Source organism: Brachypodium distachyon, chromosome 2 (genome assembly GCF_000005505.3).
Source record: "Brachypodium distachyon strain Bd21 chromosome 2, Brachypodium_distachyon_v3.0, whole genome shotgun sequence".
NCBI lineage: Eukaryota > Viridiplantae > Streptophyta > Magnoliopsida > Poales > Poaceae > Brachypodium > Brachypodium distachyon.
The window spans coordinates 57,486,179-57,503,676 of record NC_016132.3 but is presented as its reverse complement, the minus strand read 5'-3'; the positions used below and the strand labels follow the sequence as shown (position 1 = coordinate 57,503,676).

The window sequence follows — 17,498 nt, the reverse complement described above, 5'->3', positions numbered from 1 at the left end:
AGAGCGAGATTGCCCGGCTACTCGACGCGGCTAGGACAAGCAAGATCAACAACGAGCAGCATGGCGCCATGTCTCCGTGAGCTGCAGCTGCTGCAGCATGCCACCGTATGGCGGCCAGAGGATTTGGGGGTTGTTTGGATTGCAACCGCAACTTGCCCTGCCAATTATTTGGTCGTTGACCGCTACCGTGGCTTCAGTTTGGTTCAACGTCAGAAAATTGGAACCACGCATTTGGTAACCGCATTCTGTTTGCGTCCGCGTGTTGGCGAGATCGTGGCAGCGTGCCAATTTTGGCAGGGTTGGCTGGGGCATGATCCAAACAGCTCCTTGAACTTCCAGCTTGGCTAGCTAAATTTTTTTTAGCATGGTAAATAGAGCACCAAACAGGTCAATGTTTTTTCGATACTTTAAAATACCCTAGTTTCTTACAACTGTAGTATCCTATATGTATAGGCTAAAATAGTATGGTTTGCCGAGACCTTAGTTTTTAGAGTACTTTGCTGCCAAACATAACCTAAACCGCCTATGTATAACAGACGCCAAGAAGCATAAAAAATGGGGAGAGAGAGAAAAAGAAAAAAATGGGGTGGGAGGAGATTTGGGCAAAAATCTTAAATGGTGTCATTAGTGGCACAAGTTTTGCTAAATGGGATCAAAAAATAAAAATCCCACTAAATGAAGTCAAAGCTGTCAAAAAAGTCAAACTCGTGGGTCAAAACTGGAATTCACTCTCAAAATACTCGGACCTACGACTACCACTGGCCGTGTGCAAGTCTGTTCCAATACCCTGCCTCCTGTCGAAAATTCAGGTGGCCTGAGAGAGCTGAGATTGTGCTCAGTTTTACTGTCCTAAATAAAATACCATGATCCCTTGCTTTGGTCCTTGATGTTGGTCAGGCAAGCGCACGCCATCAGTTGTCAGAGCATGCACATTGAGCATGTCAATAGTTTCATAATGCCAAGTCATCTGAGACCGAGCATAAATTATGTCTTGTCGAGTTTATAAAAAAGACCATGAAATTATTTCAAACGGAGAAAATGTTAAGAGCTGGGGTAATAGGCACTGATGTTTGACTCGGCTGTTTACTTTCGACATTTTGATGAATTATTAAGAGCTGCTTTTTTTAAAAGGGTGTAGCTATTTTTCAGTCACCTGATTTTTAAGCAAAATGTCTGAAATCTCAGTTGATGTGTCAAGCCATTGGATTAAGATCTAATGGTCATCCTCACTCTTCCATCTCCCACGTGATATCGTTGGATTAAAATCCGATGGCCAAACATGTCGCCTATTCTCTAACTGAAAAACATACGACTTTTGAATAGCAAAACTGTTTAAAAAAACAGCAACCGACTCTAGGATAATATGTGACATAGAACAGTGAAAACAATGTAAATAAAGAGTATTTCTATGTTTAGTATTTTGGCAAAATATCTCAACCACACCGATCGCAAAAGAGCATGTGCAGTGCTGATACAGAGTGCATGTGCATGCCGACAAGCATCTGCCTTGTCAGGTTGCGGCCTCCTTGCCGCCAAACCTCTCGGTGCCGCTAACGGCATCTACCCGTATCGTCTCTAGTCAACGCGTGTGTTTTCCTTTTCTTGATCACTCTGACACCCATCTGCTAATATCTCTGCCACAACGTCCACGTGCTGCCCAGGCTTTATCTCTCTTACCCTCTCTCCCTCCCTCCCCTCCCATACTTGGCTCTAGCTCTCTCCCTCCCTCCCTCCCCCCTCTCTCTCCATTCACTAGCGCTTGGCATCTCTCTACCTCCCCCTCTCTCTCTCCGGCCACTAGCGCTTGGGAGCAGCCCGGCATGGCCGCAAGGAGCAGCCAGAAGTGGAGAAAAAGGCGGGGGAGCTGCAGTTGAAGGAGACTAATCTCCACTGTCTCACTAGCGGCCGACTTCCATTATTGCGACCAAGCTCCATCTCTGTCTCCAGTACTCATCCTCTATCCGTGGTACCACGAGTGAGGCTAGATCTTCTTGTTTTGTTTTTGGATTTTGTGGTTTCGTCTCTAAATTGAGAGCATGGGCAAGAAAAAAAAAATGCAAGGGGTACCTTAGTGTTTTAGGTAGCTTCTAAAATTTGTTTGATCTCCATACTCTTATTTGTTTCTTGCTGCTTTAGGAAGGTATCTGAACGAATTGTTAAATTTCTGGCGATGCTTGTATTGTGTACCATGGTACATGTACATGATGAGGAACTAAGTTTGGTTGAATGTTTGTGCTGTGATTTTTTTCCTGGTACATGACGTACAATTATGAGTTGATGTACACAGTATTTACAGACGAGGTACTAAGTTGAGAAGGTATACTAGGGTTGAGAAGGTACTTAGTACTTGTGATTGTACTCGTAGTGTAGATGAGTATTGCCAAGGTACTTAAATTGATGAGGTACTAAGGTTGAGTAGGTACTTCGTACTTTTAATTGTACTCGTAGTGTAGATAAGTATTGACAGAGTACTTAAATTCATGAGGTACATAAAATTGATCGTATATTGCCATCTATTGTAATGTACTTGACATGTACCCTGATGTATTTGCTATGTACTATGATGTACAACCAGACTAGGTACTAAGTATTGAGATGATATACTAACTTTCATTATCATGGATCATGGTGTACTCAATTTGATGTGCCTTGTGTGCATTTAACATATCCCGTACTATCTAAATTTAGATAACAAATATGTTTATGTACCATCATTTGGTGTACATGTACCTGACGTACTGCAATATGTACAAACGAGTAAAATCAGTACAAAAGAAACAAGTGGCCCTCTAAAATTGCATGTACAAAAGAATAAAATATATTATAAAAAGGTGTGAGAAAAGTACGAGCGGGAAGAAAAGAAGTGAGAAAGAAAATGTGAGTGCCTGACGCAAGGGAGAGAGAAGCAAAGAAAATGAAAAGTTTTCAGGTGTCACGTCCAAAAAGTAGCTGACACAAGTAGTACTCCTCCTTTAATTATCTCTCTCCAATATAAAACATCCCTGCTAATTATCTCTCTCTAATATAAAACAAAGCAACTGATACGATGTCTGACACGAAATGTGTGGCTACAACCATACGGGTAGATACCGCTATGGGTACAGCCTCCGCTTTACTCACCCCGTCTCAAATCCTACAAATAGTTATAGGATTCGTCTCCAGTAGTTGTGACAATATACCAAGCATTAAGTCCATAGGGCAATTCTGACCTGGAGTAACTATTTCTTCCAATAAAACTTGGAGCTAATGCACCTATAAATAACAGGAATACATCTGAGGTTCCACGGAGAGGGATATGGTATGCACCAAAATTTAGACGTGTGCAACGCTGCTGCGAATGGAAGGCATCCAGGAACATAACCCCGGTCAATACGAAACACTTCGTGGTGAGATTTATGTGAATTTGCCTAGAAAAATTCACCAGGCTGCAACATCAGCCGCATAAACCAGGTTCTACATCATAAATGGACGCTAAACAAGCTGCGATCTTTGCTGCGGCCACGTCCGGAGACGGAGGATAACACTAAACAAGATGCCCACAAATTGTCCGTTGTCGCTTCACAATTTAGGCCTGGAAATGTCTATGTTGTTGCGCGCTATTTACATTGACCTGCGGCCTAGTGACCAAGGTTTCATCTGCAACATTTGTGATCGATGGTGGATGATTTTGAATGTGACAACAAAACATGTTTTTAATATTCGCAGCATTTATACTTCATACAGGCATAAAATGCCATTATTATATTAATTAACTCACATCTCAAACTATGATCTTAAGTGATAAATCAAATTTCATGGGTTTTCTTGAGATACTTTGAAAATCAGAAACTATCTGGTGTGTTTCTAATCAAGTGTTGGTATAGTCCAAATTCAACATTTTTGTCAAGTTGTTACAAAGTTTTATTTCATATATGTATATATACTATAAGGTACTATCAGGTGCAGTTACCCCCTCCCCATCTGCCTCTTTTCCTAACTAAATGGGTGCGCACCCGATCTAAATGGTGCTGGAAAATCGGACCTAAAAGGCATAACCGGTCCATTTAACTTTTTTAATTATATTTTTTGGCGCAAACTTCTTCCCTCACAGTTTTTGTTGTTGTTGCTGATAGAGAAATTATATTGCATCAACGAAGGGTTACATCATCCGTCTCTCCCGAAGCAAGAGGATTACAACGGATCCAACAGGCGGTGTTCTGACAAAAGCCGTCAGATCATGACTGACCCTATTTTGTGATCTATGAATCTTAGAAAAATCTTCCTCTCATAGTTAACTGCCTAGCTATAAAAAGCACACTACTTCCTCTCATAGTTAACCCTGCCACGAATGGTGTCCGAGAGAGACGACTGCGGGAGAAAATACAAGCAGGCGCTGCTCCTTGATCTCAGTGGGTTCACTGAGCCATTTCGTTGCGAAATTAAGCTTCTGGTTTCTTTCTACTCTCGGAAGCTACAGAAAAGGGAAAGATGAAAAGAAAGCGACACATGAACGGCTGCGTTGAAAAACGATGGTTGTTGCTGCCGATGACCTACTCGCAAAAGATGATGTACTGCTCCAGAAATAGAAATACTAGCTAATCCTAAGAGATGTGGATCGAGGCAGGCAGGTGCCGGTTTAGAGCTACCGGCCGGAGACGGAAAATATCCCTGACGCTCGCTAGTTTGGCTTCACTCGCACTGCACGTCGCTCTCTGGGCTCCTCCGGTGCATCCTATGGCCAACAGGCCAACAAGCGAGATGTCCCTTTGGCCAGATATTTAGCTACTACAGGTGACTCTGGCTCAGGAAGCTGCTGCCTTTGCTCAACGCTGCAGAACAGAACCTCACGCGTCGCTTCGCACCGGCTTTCCTGGCCTGGCTTTGTTAACGCGAATCTATAAAAGAGCACACTCCACACCACCATAGAGTTACTCAACTCTCCAGCTCAAAGCTCAATCTCCATTGAACACCGACCCTCCTGGATACTTCATCTTCCCAGCAGTTTATGGCCATGGACGGCTCCGATCGATGCCTCAGCTCCCCTTCCTCGTCGTCCTCCTCGCACGACCGGCAAGAAGGCTTGGCGGTGTGGTCGAAGCGCCCGGCGGGGCGCACCAAGTTCAAGGAGACGCGCCACCCGGTGTACCGCGGCGTGCGCAGCCGCGGCGCCGCCGCCGCGGGCCGGTGGGTGTGCGAGGTGCGCGTCCCCGGCGCGCACGGCAAGCGCCTCTGGCTCGGCACGCACCTCACCGCCGAGTCCGCCGGCCGCGCCCACGACGCCGCCATGCTCGCGCTCCTGCCGTCCGCCGCGGCATGCCTCCTCAATTTCCCGGACTCGGCCGCCGCCACGCCGCCCGCGCTCGGCTGCGCCGCCGTCGTCGCCGTCGCCGGCTTCCTAAGCCGGGAGGCCGCCCCCTCCATCGTGTCCGTCGTCATCCCTGTGGCCGTGGTTCCTGTGGCCGTTGTTCCTGTGGATCATGGTGCCGCCGGCGCATGGCCATCGTTCCTTGGAGTTCTGTTTGAGGTGCCACTGCCAGTACCACCCATGGCGATGGGGAGCGGCATGTTGGAGTTGGAGCTCGAGCTCGACATGCCGAGCGAAATGGACCTGGGGATGCACTACGCGGACCTCGCCGAGGGGCTGCTCATGGAGCCGCCGCCGGACACCGCCGAAGCGCCCTGCTGGGAAAGCGGAGACTACGGCCACGGCGACGCCGGAGATCTCTGGAGTTACTGAAACGAGATCTGCTAATTTGATTGATTTGGCAGGCTCCATGGAGCAACAAACTGAACTTGCCTCGTCCGGCATAATTAATAAAATTCGTGGAACCTTTAAACGAATCGAAATTGTGACACTGGACTCAAGCAATTTGACACAGTTCTAAGCTACAGAAAAGGGAAGAAGAAAAGAACTGGAGGACATCGATCATCACTGATGCTCTGCCAAACGAAAGTTCCTTCCAAATTAAAGAACGTACAGTAGTAGCAAAACGAACGTTCCTTCCAAAACAAGCTATACTCGCTTCACGTCTGATGACCACAACAGGAAACAAAAGGGGAAAATATCAGATGGAGGTTGCCAGAAGATGTGGGTGACACGCCTCCGGAAGATGTGGGCGAGAAGGCACCCACGTTATCCCGTTAAAGCCACCTGAACCACATATACACTGGATATTTTCCCCCAAATCCTCGTAGCCGCGCCAGCCAAGTGGTGTTCAGCCCAGCACCGGGCCAACACAAGAGCGACTTTGCGGGGGGGGGGGGCAGTCCATGTAATTTCTGGAAATTGACCTCTTAAGCCCAGCCTGGACTGACTAAAAATAGCTACACGTTGATATTAACTTGGTGTGAATGGATGGATCATTAAGTCCACCCACTTTCCTTGGTGACTGACTGATCTATAAGCACCAACCGTCTCTATAGCACCCCCTTATAAAGGAGTTTCTATAGCTTTGGGCACATACTCGGGAGAGCGATACAAATTAGTATGATGTGTGTCGGACGACGAGTGCAACATGTTTGGGAGTGGGAAGCATTCAGGAACACATCTTTTGTGAGTGAGGACATCCATGTTACTCTAGTCGTGATGGGCAGTGACATGTATGTAGAAAACCTTCGTCAGTAAGCTGAACGACTCGGTTCCATTCAATTTCTAGACAGAACGTTGGAACTACCATGTGCTGCTCGGTCTGCGAGTCGTTCTTGTGTAAAACCGACGGAATGGTGTGACAAACAGGTGTGGCGGCATACAACTCGCCGGCTTCATTGTTCATCGGTTTCGCTTGCCGCAAAGTTAGCCTCATATGATACTGTTCCTTGCAGTGCGCAGAGGGGTTGTCCTTTGGTCCAAGTGCATCAAACCATACGAGGTATATTTTGGAATGGAGGGACAATGTTAATTGATGTGATCTTAAATTGATGTTAACGATGCATAGCCACCAGCTTTTCCTATTGACTGGTGTAATAAGCACGAACTGTCTTTGTAAAGGAATCAGCTTGCTTCCTTGCTCACTTCTTCGTGCAGCCAACCTGATCTCCTACCTTGTTTCGTCGTGACAACGAGAGGACTTCTTCGTGCACTCAAGCTGATCTCCTGCCTTGTTTCGTCGTGACAACCAGAGGACAATATGTTAGGGAATGGGAGCATGCAGGAACACATCTTTGTGCAAGGACGTCTCTATGCTGCTCAGGTGGGTCTTGAATGTTGATACGTTTACATGGATGTAGAAACCCCCCGTAAATGTGCTGAAAGAACAGCCTCCGTTTGCACAAGGCCGGTGGAGGATACACAATGAGCCTCTCTGTTGTGCCTCTTTGTATAGAAAATTGAATTTGTCGGTGCACACGGTTGACACACTATTGCTGCAAATTTCTTTTCAGCTATGAAACATCGGAATCATTCTTTGCTAGAAAGCACAGAAACACATAACATGGAAAAAAATCATATCACTCGGAACCACGACAACTTGCCGTGTGTAAATCTGTTCCTGGTACCCTGGCCTCCTACTCGTATCCACAGCAAAGTCGGTCGATTTTGAAACCTAAAAAGAAATTCAAATCTTCTCCTAATAAACGGGGGGAAAACAACAACGAGAAATTAATGTCTCGAAAGAAATTCAAATACAAATATACAATGATATCAATTTGACATGCTCAATCCATGTACTTGTATGCAAATGGTCAAAATTTTAAAACGTTGACTGCAGTATATTTGTGTAACTTATATTTTGGAAGATAGCATCTTGAAGTTTGAAGTTTGAAAAGTAAAAAGAAAAAAAACAAGCGAAAAAGTACGGCTCTAGTCTGAGCACATGGAGTAAAAAGAGTTATCATATGTTGTCCATAGATATGTGTTAATTGATGTAATCTTAAATCTATGTTAATGATGCACAGCCACCCGCTTTCCCTATTGACTGGTGTAATAAGCATGAACTGCGTTTATAAAGGAGTCAGCTTGCTTCTTTGCACACTTCGGCTTAGTTTGGCATTGCGGAACTGTGCTGTGCTGTACTGAACTTATTTTATAATCTGCTGTGAGAAAATACACATGAAAGTACAAAAAGTGGATTAGCCAAATACGAAAATAATAAAAAACGGGTGAAAAAAACAGGATTATGAGAATCCACCGCAACGCCAAACGCAGACTTCGTGCTGCCAAACATGTTTGGGAATGGGAAGCTTGCAAGAACACATTCTTGCATGCAAGGACGTCCATGCGTTGAACAGTGGCGGAGTCAGAAGGATGTGCTAAAATGGATCTAGTGTTGCTATATTTGTGGGTATTTCATACTTATGGCTTAAATAGCTAATAGTTGCTCTTTTAAGCACCACCCTAGATCCGCCTAACATGGGAAGTAGAAAACCCCGTAAATGAGCTGAACGAACAGCCTCTGTTTGTAGAAGGCCGGTGGTGGATACACAACGAGCCTCCCCGTGGATGTGCATCTCGTATAGAAAACTGAGTTTGTCCATGCACACGGTTGACAAACTGTTACTGCAAATTTCATTTCAGCTATGAAACATCGGAATCATGGTTTGCTAGAAAGCACAGAAACACATAGAAAAATAATCAAATCATTCGGAACCACTACCACTGGCCGTGTGTAAGTCTGTTCCGGTACCCTGTCCTCCTACGTATCCACAGGAAAGGTCGGTCGATTTTAATTAAAACCTCAAAAGAAATTCAAATCTTCTCCTAATAATAAACGGACAAAAAACAACAAGGACGAAATTAATGTATTCAAAATCACACGGCACTCGGGCCGGTGGGGATCGGCTGGTATCCATCGTGGCGGTCCGACGAGGCGCCGTCGCCGGAGCCGACAGGGATGCACTTGAGGAGGGCGCCGACGGGCAGGCTGACGGAGCCGATGAGCACGCTCATGAGCCACAGCCTGCCGCTGAGGTGCACGGTGCCGGCGAACGTGCCGAGGAGCTCGACGAGGACGGCCTGGAACGCGACGGTGGCGCCGACGACGGCCGAGAAGACCCAGCTGCTGAAGACCCCGCTGAAGACGTTCACCTTCTCCATCTCCCTGCTGTTCACCTCGTTGAAGACCTGGCAGAAGACGAATGTGTTGAAGACGAAGGTGTTGAGCAGCTCGTCGGCGCCGGCGTCCATGTGGAAGAGCGCTTTTCCTCTGAAGAGGAGCACGCCGAGGATGAGGAGCTGGTAGATGCTTTGGCCGACAATGTTCCTCCACATGACCTTGGTGATGAAGTTGTCCCCCCGCCCTACCGGCGGCCTCCGCATCATGGCGTCGCTCGGCGGCTCCGTCGCCAGCGCCAGCGCCCCCAGCGTGTCCATTATCAGGTTCACCCACAGCAGCTGCACGATCGTCAGCGGCGCGCTCCCTATAGATCAATCAAGTCAGATGATTCTGATCGAATAAGGAAACACAGAACACAGAAAAATTTCTTGCCTGTGAAGGAGGCGGAGACGAAGTTGACGATGAGGGCGACGACGTTGACGGTGAGCTGGAACTGGACGAACTTCTGGATGTTGATGTAGACGGAGCGGCCCCACTTGGCGACGTTGATGATGGTGGAGAAGTTGTCGTCCATGATGATCACGTCGGCGTTCTCCTTGGCCACCTCCGTCCCGGCGATGCCCATGGCCAGCCCGATGTCCGCCTCGTGCAGCGCCGGCGCGTCGTTCGTCCCGTCCCCCGTCACCGCCACCACCTCCCCGAACATCCCCCTCAGGTTCGTCACCAGCGTGTGCTTGTCCAGCGGCAGCGACCTCGCCATCAACTACAATATTAGCACATATTATTAGCATTGTACTTGGCTCCTTAATTTGGAGTAAAAAAAGAAGAAGATGATGATGGAGCTATGTATGTAATGTACGTGCCTGGATTTTGGGAATGACCTCCCTCATCTGGTCAGGGCTCATCTGCCGGAACTCGGGCCCTTCAATGGCGACACCATCCTCGGTCAGTATCCCACACTCCCTCGCAATAGCCTTGGCCGTGTTAATGTTGTCCCCAGTGACCATCCTGACATTGATCCCAGCGGCATGGCACGTCCTGACGGCCTCCCTCACGCCGGGCCGCAGCGGGTCCTTGATGCCGAACACGGCGAGCAGCGTGTAACCTTCCCCAGGAATCTCCGCCGCGTTCTCGGCACCCACAGGGACATCCTGGTAGGCCAAGCAGAGCGTGCGCAGCGCCTCGCACGCGAAGGCATCAATGGCGCCGGCCACCCTTTTCGCGTTCTTCTCCGTGAGCGTCTCGACGCCGCCATGCCGGTCGTTCACGACGGCGCTGCACTTTCGCAGGACGACCTCGGACGCGCCCTTGAGGAACGCCCGCGGCCTGCCCCCGGCGCTCGGGGACGCGATCACCACGCCCATGGTCTTCTTCACAGAGTTAAACGGCTCCACCCTGTGCTTCGTCGCCGCGGCGCCATGGTCGACGCCCGTGCGCTTCTCGACGCCCAGCCCGAACTCCAGGAGCGCCGTCTCCGTGGGCGTGCCCATGATGCTCGTCCTGCCGTCTTTCCCACGGACAACCTCTGACCCGGAGCAATGGAAGACGCCCTCCAGGAGCACCTTGGTGAACCCTTCCGACGACAACGCCGACGCCGTGACGAGCTCCTCGAAGCCCTTGGCAGTGCTCACAGTGGTGGCGGCGCCGGCCAGCCAGACCTTCTCGACCACCATGTGGTTCGTCGTGAGCGTGCCGGTCTTGTCCGTGCAGATGCAGCTTGCCGACCCCATGGTCTCGCACGCCGACAGGTGCCGCACCAGCGCGCGCTCCTGCATCAGCTTCTTCATGGCGAACGCCAGGCTGAGCGTCACCGCCAGCGGCAGGCCCTCCGGCACGGCCACCACGATGATCGTCACGGCGACCGCGAAGAAGTTGAGCACCGACAGCGCGTCCTCCATGCCCCACACCAGCAGCGCGTTGGCATTGGCCTTGGCCAGCAGGAACCGCGCCATGAGCACCGTGAACGTGAGCACGGCGAATGCCAGCCCGATCTTGCCGATGATGGTGGCCACGCCGTTGAGCTTCACCTGCAGCGGCGTCTCGTCCTCGCCGCCCTGGCTCAGCGTCTCCATGAGATTCCCCCATTCAGTCCTCATCCCGACCGCCGTCACCAGCATCCTGGCTGACCCGTCCTGCACCTTGGTGCCGCCCAGCAGGAACCGGTTGTTCGCCGACACGTGCACCGGCTCGCTCTCGCCGGACAAGCTCGACTCATCGACAAAAAACGAGTACCCATCGATGAACAGCCCGTCGGCAGGCACCTGGTCACCAATGGACAAATGCACGACGTCCCCGACAACAATGTCGTAGATGGAGACCTTCTGCCTTAGCCCGTCGCGGGTGACCTGGATGTCGATCTTCTTCTTCTCCTTGTCGAGGTCCCTGAACTGGAGCGACTGCTTGTAGTCGCTGGCGGCGGTGATGGCGACGACGAGCGCGATGGTGAGCATGATGCCGGCGCCGTCGGACACGCCGCCGGGCCAGCCCTCGGTGGCCACGCCGATGACGACCGACACCACGGCGCACAGGGCCAGCAGCATGAGCGTCATGTCCTGGCTCGCGTCCCAGAGGAACATCCAGAAGGTGCGCGCCGGCTTCTCGGCGTACGTGTTGGAGCCGTAGACCTCGGCGCGGACGCCGGCGTCGTCGGCTTTCACGCCGGTCGACAGCGACACGTTCACCTTGCGGGCCACGCCGTCCACGCCCTTGTGGTGCCGGAGCGACTTGCCGTCGTGGCCGCGCACCACGGAGGCGAGCTCCTCGGCGCTGATGGAGAAGCCGCACTGCCGCGCCAGCTCCGGCAGCGGGTGCTGCTCCGCCGTCCTCCGGGCGGCTGTGGGGGAGAGCATTGTTTCATCCCGTTAAATGTTGTTAGTGATCCAGAATTATGTATATCTTGTTACAACTAAATCGTCGAAACATGGAACGGACTGGGATATTTATTTGGGAGGAGGAGATATATACCATCTATAAACTGAAGGGCAGCCTTCTGCACGTACAGGGCAACACGAAGCTTTTCCTGTATAGGTTTGGAAAAAAGGCAGTAAATCAGTTCGTGCAATTTTTTTTCCTGATTTACAGGGTTTGACGATTTTTGGCATAGCTGTGCTATGTGTACCATGAGAATTATGTCTACCATGATTAGTGGAATGGCAAAATAGTGTAGACAATCAATTTAGTATAACAAACTACTCCAGAAAATAATACTCCCTCTGATCCTAAATTCTTGACTCAAATTTGTCCAAATATGAATGTATCTATTCTTAAAAAACGTCTAGATATATGTAATATTTCGACAACAATTTAGGATCGGAGGGAGTATATAGTGCTGATTACTTCCATCTGTTCAGAACCATGCATGCACATGAACACTTTGTTTTTACTGAAACACATAAACACTTTCGTTTATAGTAAAAGCTGCAAGAGGAGACATGTATCAGTTCTGTATTAATATATACGTAGTCTTAATTAAGACTTGACATTTAAGCCTGTAATGCTATAAAAACAAGACTTGACATTTAAGCCATTTATTAGTACACCGTTACAGCCTACAAATAAAAGAGTCAGTTCTATCTTTCGATCTCTCGGAAAGGAGTAGCTAGGCAAAAACCATTAACCAAAGACAGAGAGCATTGTTCATTGTATGATTAATGAATCGTGAATCAATGTACATACTGTGTACTGAAAGTCTGAAACTGAATTTGACCGGTCAATTAATCCTAACGCAGGTTGCAGATTAACACCGATTAATTAATCCGATGCATTTCGCAACTACTCGATCCATAAAAAAGTGGCGTCCAGTACAAAATGGACGACGCTACTTTTTACGGATCGGAGGAGGGAGTATGTAAATTCCAGTTGCAGATCGGAATCGAATAGATCGAGCCACGCACGCTGTAGACTAATTAATTTTCAGAATGACTCTGAGAATTAATTATACATGAGTCAATCAATGTAGTACATACGTTACATTTGCATATAGCAGATGATCGAGTCAGGCATGCATGGATGCGCACATTGTACACTAATTAATTCGATCTTAGAATGTCATATCCTGGATGGATGAGAAGCAGGGTGGTCGAACCTGGATCTTGCGGCGCTGGGTCTCGGCCTGGGATCGCTTGTCGAGGTCGGGGACCATGCGGAAGCGGCGGCGGCGGTTCTTGACCAGCGTGCCCACGGCGTCCCGCCACCGCCGCTGCGCGTCCTCCGACGGGTTCTTCGACGGCACCTCGAAGCTCTTCAGGAACTCCATCGACTTCTTCCGCAAGTACGCCATGGTTGATCGGCCTCGCTGTCTCTCTCGATCGATCAAGTTCCAATAATTCTCCCCCTCTCTCTATCTAGTTCTCCATGCTCTGTTCGAGGAGTTTGAACATTGTTTCTGATATTCGAGTGGTCTCGATCAGCCGCCCCGGAGAAGCTGGGGGTGTCCTATCGTAGCAGCCTCAAAGTCTCTCGAGAAGAAGAACGTACAATCCGGTTGGATAAATATAGCTAGCCGTGGATCCGTTGTTTTCGGCAGGTTGTTTGATTGGCCGGCCGGTTTGGAAGAGAGCCACCAGAGGACTCTTCGTTTTTCTCTTTTCGTATAACCAAAAAAAAAAGTTAGGGTAGGAGAACGCGGCTAGTTTTATGGGCCGAATCGTTTTCTTTCCGGCCCTTGAGCTGGCTCACGGAAAAGGAAGTTTTATCGTGGGCTGGACTGGACACGAGCCCACATACATTGTCTATTTTACCTGCGCCTAGTTTCTAAAGAAAAAACACACACCTGGGGATCGAGCGCAGGCGCAGCGCAACGCCGCCGGCCACCGCAGTGCTTCCCGCCGCCCGCCTCCTCCACTGTCCGGCTCCCCGGATCCCTCCGGCCCCGCCCGCTAGGTCAGGGATTCGCGCTCGCCGTAGGTCCAGCGCGGCAGCGCAGACTTGCCGTCCGGTACGGGCGTCCGGCCGTCGCCCGTCGCCTGCTCGTCATCTCCTCTGACTGGCCGACTCCCCAAATTTCTCCAATCTTCAAGTTGACAGTGGCGCTGACGCGCTGTCCAATCTTCAAGTCCACTGCCAACCTCAAATCACCAATCGGTAGCCCCCCTCTCTCTCTCTCAAATTTGGTGTTGTTTACAGTTTAGTATAGTTTGTTTGGTATTGGTGAAGTATTTCTTGCTGACGGTGAAATAGAAGCATAGTCATTGTACCTAACCAATCGTGCTAAATTACTCTAGTTATGACTGCTACTGTATCAATCTTGCTGCAATTGCTTCAACACGTGAGCATCAATCAGTATAGGAACTAAAATTGTACAGCCTTTGTAACTTGTAAGGTCAGTAAGTTTCAGAGAAGCAAATGCTCTGTACTATCTCAGGTTGCGAAATGAGAACCGGATATGTGGATGTCCGGACTGCCTAATAATACTGTTGAAAATTCAGTTTGTGCTTCCAATTGCCTGTTCTTCCATGACAATGAATCTTTTCCGCTTCGAAGGGCAATGCACCTGCCGCAACTTCGCTGAGCATCAAAGGGGGTTAATCTAGAGGTGATGCGGTTTTCTAGAGAGCAGCTGGTGGGTTCAGCATTTGTTGCATTTGGCATCCTACTGTTTGTGGGTTTCTTCTACGCCGCCGTTGTGTCCAAGCTGCTTCCACCATATGAGAACCGGCTTCTGTCTGCCATCCAAAATGATAGGTATGGAACATCAAGACAGATTAGATAATCAACAGATTGCTTCATTTTTTTTCCAATGCCGCTGATGATGATGGACTTCTGACATAGTTAAGACAAACTATTTGGCACATTACATAAAACACTATACCTATCTGCCTGGCACCGGGCGATTGCAAGCTTACTGTAATCAAGATAAGTTCTTTTTATACACATTACTTTGATCTTTTGCTTACCAGGTATTACTGCCTGCTCGTTCCCTTGACACTTCCTGTTATAATTGTGGCGGTGTACCTGCATTGGCTAAGCATGAAGATGTTCAAGCATGCATGAAGCTAGGAAGAACTACATGAAGAAGGTTGCAGTTTTGCTCAAATGGTTGTCTCACTGGGATTATGAAGATACTACTACCTCTGTTCCTGAATGTAAGACGTTCACCCGCAAAAAATAAAAAAGAATGTAAGACGTTTTGGTAGGCTAAATTAGGAACAGAGGGAGTAACTGATAAATCTCTGAATTAATGACAGTCTTCTGCAATAGACCATTTTTTTGTTGCAAACACATCAGCTTAGATTATTTGTCAAGCATGATAGATGTCAATGCGCCGAGTTGCCCTTGCAATCACGACGGACAGATACTAAAATGTGTACATTTATGTTTGGAAAAAAGATAGTTGTACTAGTTGTTAATGCTTATGAAGGGAACTGCAGTTGTAGTTGTTAAACAATTTGAACAGAACTTATCTATATGTAAACTAAGCTTTCATGGATGATATATTTGATCGTTAGATTCCTATATATCTGACGCCGAATCAGTTACCAACTGTGATGAAATATCAAGTGGAAACATTGATGCGGTGGGAAACCACCATTTCGCCAAACTTGCATATCTCAAAAGTTCCTAAAAATAGCAGATGCTGGAGAGTTATATTCGATACCTCAGTGGAATCCCAAGATTAAATTTTGTGGCATTTGATGGATGCGAAAAGGACAAATACTTGCTGGAATAGTGAAAAAAAAAACACTTTGAGCAAGTATTTATTTTGATGGATGAGAATAAGACAAATACTTGCTGTTTGAGATAGATGAATACTCACATGAATAATTTGCACTAAAACAGCGACGAGTATTTAGGAACTGAGGGAGTACTTGCTGGAATAGCGGTGAAAAACCTTCACCAAGGCAGGGTAAAAAGGACGGAAAACATCTAGGAAAACACATGAATAATTGTACCGTGTCTTGTACCAGCAGAAACAGAAAGGACCTCGTAGACCGCAGCAGGATGCAACGGGCAGCAGCCTTGCTGCCCAAGACATAACGTCGAACTGTCAATTTACTGCAAGCCGATCGACACCAGCAGCCGTTCTGCACAAGACATACGTACTGTATCGAACTGTCAATTTACTACAGTAGTACAAGCCGATCGACAGCGTCATAAACAAGACGACGGCATGCACGGGAGTACTGTAACCATTAATCACTCCATTAACTACTGTCCTTAATCGATCGGTCGTCGACCTCTCACAACAACGAGTTGATTAATTAGCCGTTTTTAATGAGAGATCAAGAGGGCACAACGAACCAAGTACAGGAGCGCAGTCAGTCAGTACGAACACACACACACGGCTGACGCTTGCACCGCACTGCACTTCACACGTGTACACATCCGCTGTCTCTGTCTTCTAGAGAGAGGCAGAGGCAGAGTGTGTGCGTGAGAGGTGAGAGCTCATCGGCGGCCGGCCGGCCTAGAGCCATCGAGCTGGTTGGTCTGCCTGCGTCCAATTGCTGACGAGGTGCCGTCTTCCCTCGTCAATCCCCGACAGCGAGTCCCCAACCCCGGCCCAAGCGACCGCCGATCTGAACCCCTTCCGACCGGTGGGGCCTATCAGCTTGTCCTGGCCCCACCAGCCAGTGACGGCGCATATTTTCCGTCCTCTTGTATGCATGGCGCTGTTCCGGTCGCTGTCGTCGGGCAAAAGACGCTGATCGATCGCATCGGCGTCCGTGCAGCCACGCGTCGTGACGCAGGGGCCCCAGCTGCCACCGGGGTCCACAAGCCAGTGTGATGGATACATTGGCAGCAACAACAACGCCTTCTTCGTAATTAACGCGAAACCACGTGGACCAAACTCGACGAAACGCAAAAACTTGTCACCCGGGTTCCATGGACCCGCGCCACTTGGGCCCTCCGTCTCCCAATGACACAGTGGGCCTTACCCAGCCAGAAGAGACCTCCGCGCGCTGGGCGCCCTGGGCCGGAAGAGTCGCTTTCCGCGAATAGGAAGGAAGCCCTGGGCCGGGCCCGCGCCACTCACGGGTCCGGGTCGCTCACCCATCCATCTACAACGACGACGCACGCTGCCGGATCTCCTGCGCCACCGCATCACACGCCTTTCTGCCTTTTGCCACCCAACTTAACTAAAAAAAAAAAAACTAGATGGATCAGCACGTCTTCTCCGAAAGCGGCATCTCACGTAATAGATCGAAATTTCTAGCAAACCCGTAGTGTCCAGAATCAGAACATAATGCTGCTTTGCTTTCTCTTCGCATGAATTTGTATCATCACTAGTTCAGCTGGAGCCGAGATGTTTCGGTACAACAAAAAGCATGAAGGCTATGGCCAAAACACTCACCTGCACTTGTACTGTACTCTGCTTGCTGCTGCCGTTGAGCGGAGGAGGAACAGTGACACGCCCGATAACCACACGCCACCTAACATCCATCCACTCTTCTTCCCATGTTCAGTAGCGCAGAAGATCCTAGATCCTACTATCCTAGTAGCTCGCACTTTGGCCTCTTCCAGAATTCAAAACCATCCGCAACAACAAAAACCCAGATAAGAACAAACCACCTATTATTATCACAGCAAAAA

General features: G+C 48.8%; 2 protein-coding genes and 1 pseudogene across 2 annotated transcripts; 1 reads left to right on the top strand and 2 right to left on the bottom strand.

Annotated features, from left to right (window-relative positions):
• The first annotated feature begins 4,758 nt into the window (after positions 1-4,758).
• Positions 4,759-5,826, top strand: LOC100837867 (dehydration-responsive element-binding protein 1H). Its single transcript, XM_003567408.4, has one exon. The coding sequence runs from the start codon at positions 4,985-4,987 to the stop codon at positions 5,714-5,716; it is 732 nt and encodes a 243-aa protein (XP_003567456.1). The 5' UTR covers positions 4,759-4,984; the 3' UTR covers positions 5,717-5,826.
• A 2,633-nt stretch (positions 5,827-8,459) lies between these two features.
• LOC100823144 (calcium-transporting ATPase 1, plasma membrane-type) lies at positions 8,460-13,544 on the bottom strand. Its single transcript, XM_003564990.4, has 5 exons — positions 13,054-13,544; positions 11,934-11,988; positions 9,833-11,802; positions 9,402-9,732; positions 8,460-9,333 (listed from the first exon to the last, which is right to left on the bottom strand). Exons 1-5 carry the CDS (start codon positions 13,246-13,248, stop codon positions 8,726-8,728), a joined length of 3,159 nt encoding a protein of 1,052 aa, XP_003565038.1. The 5' UTR covers positions 13,249-13,544; the 3' UTR covers positions 8,460-8,725.
• Positions 13,545-14,535: 991 nt separating this feature from the next.
• On the bottom strand, positions 14,536-17,349 carry LOC104583376 (annotated as a pseudogene).
• Positions 17,350-17,498: the final 149 nt, after the last annotated feature.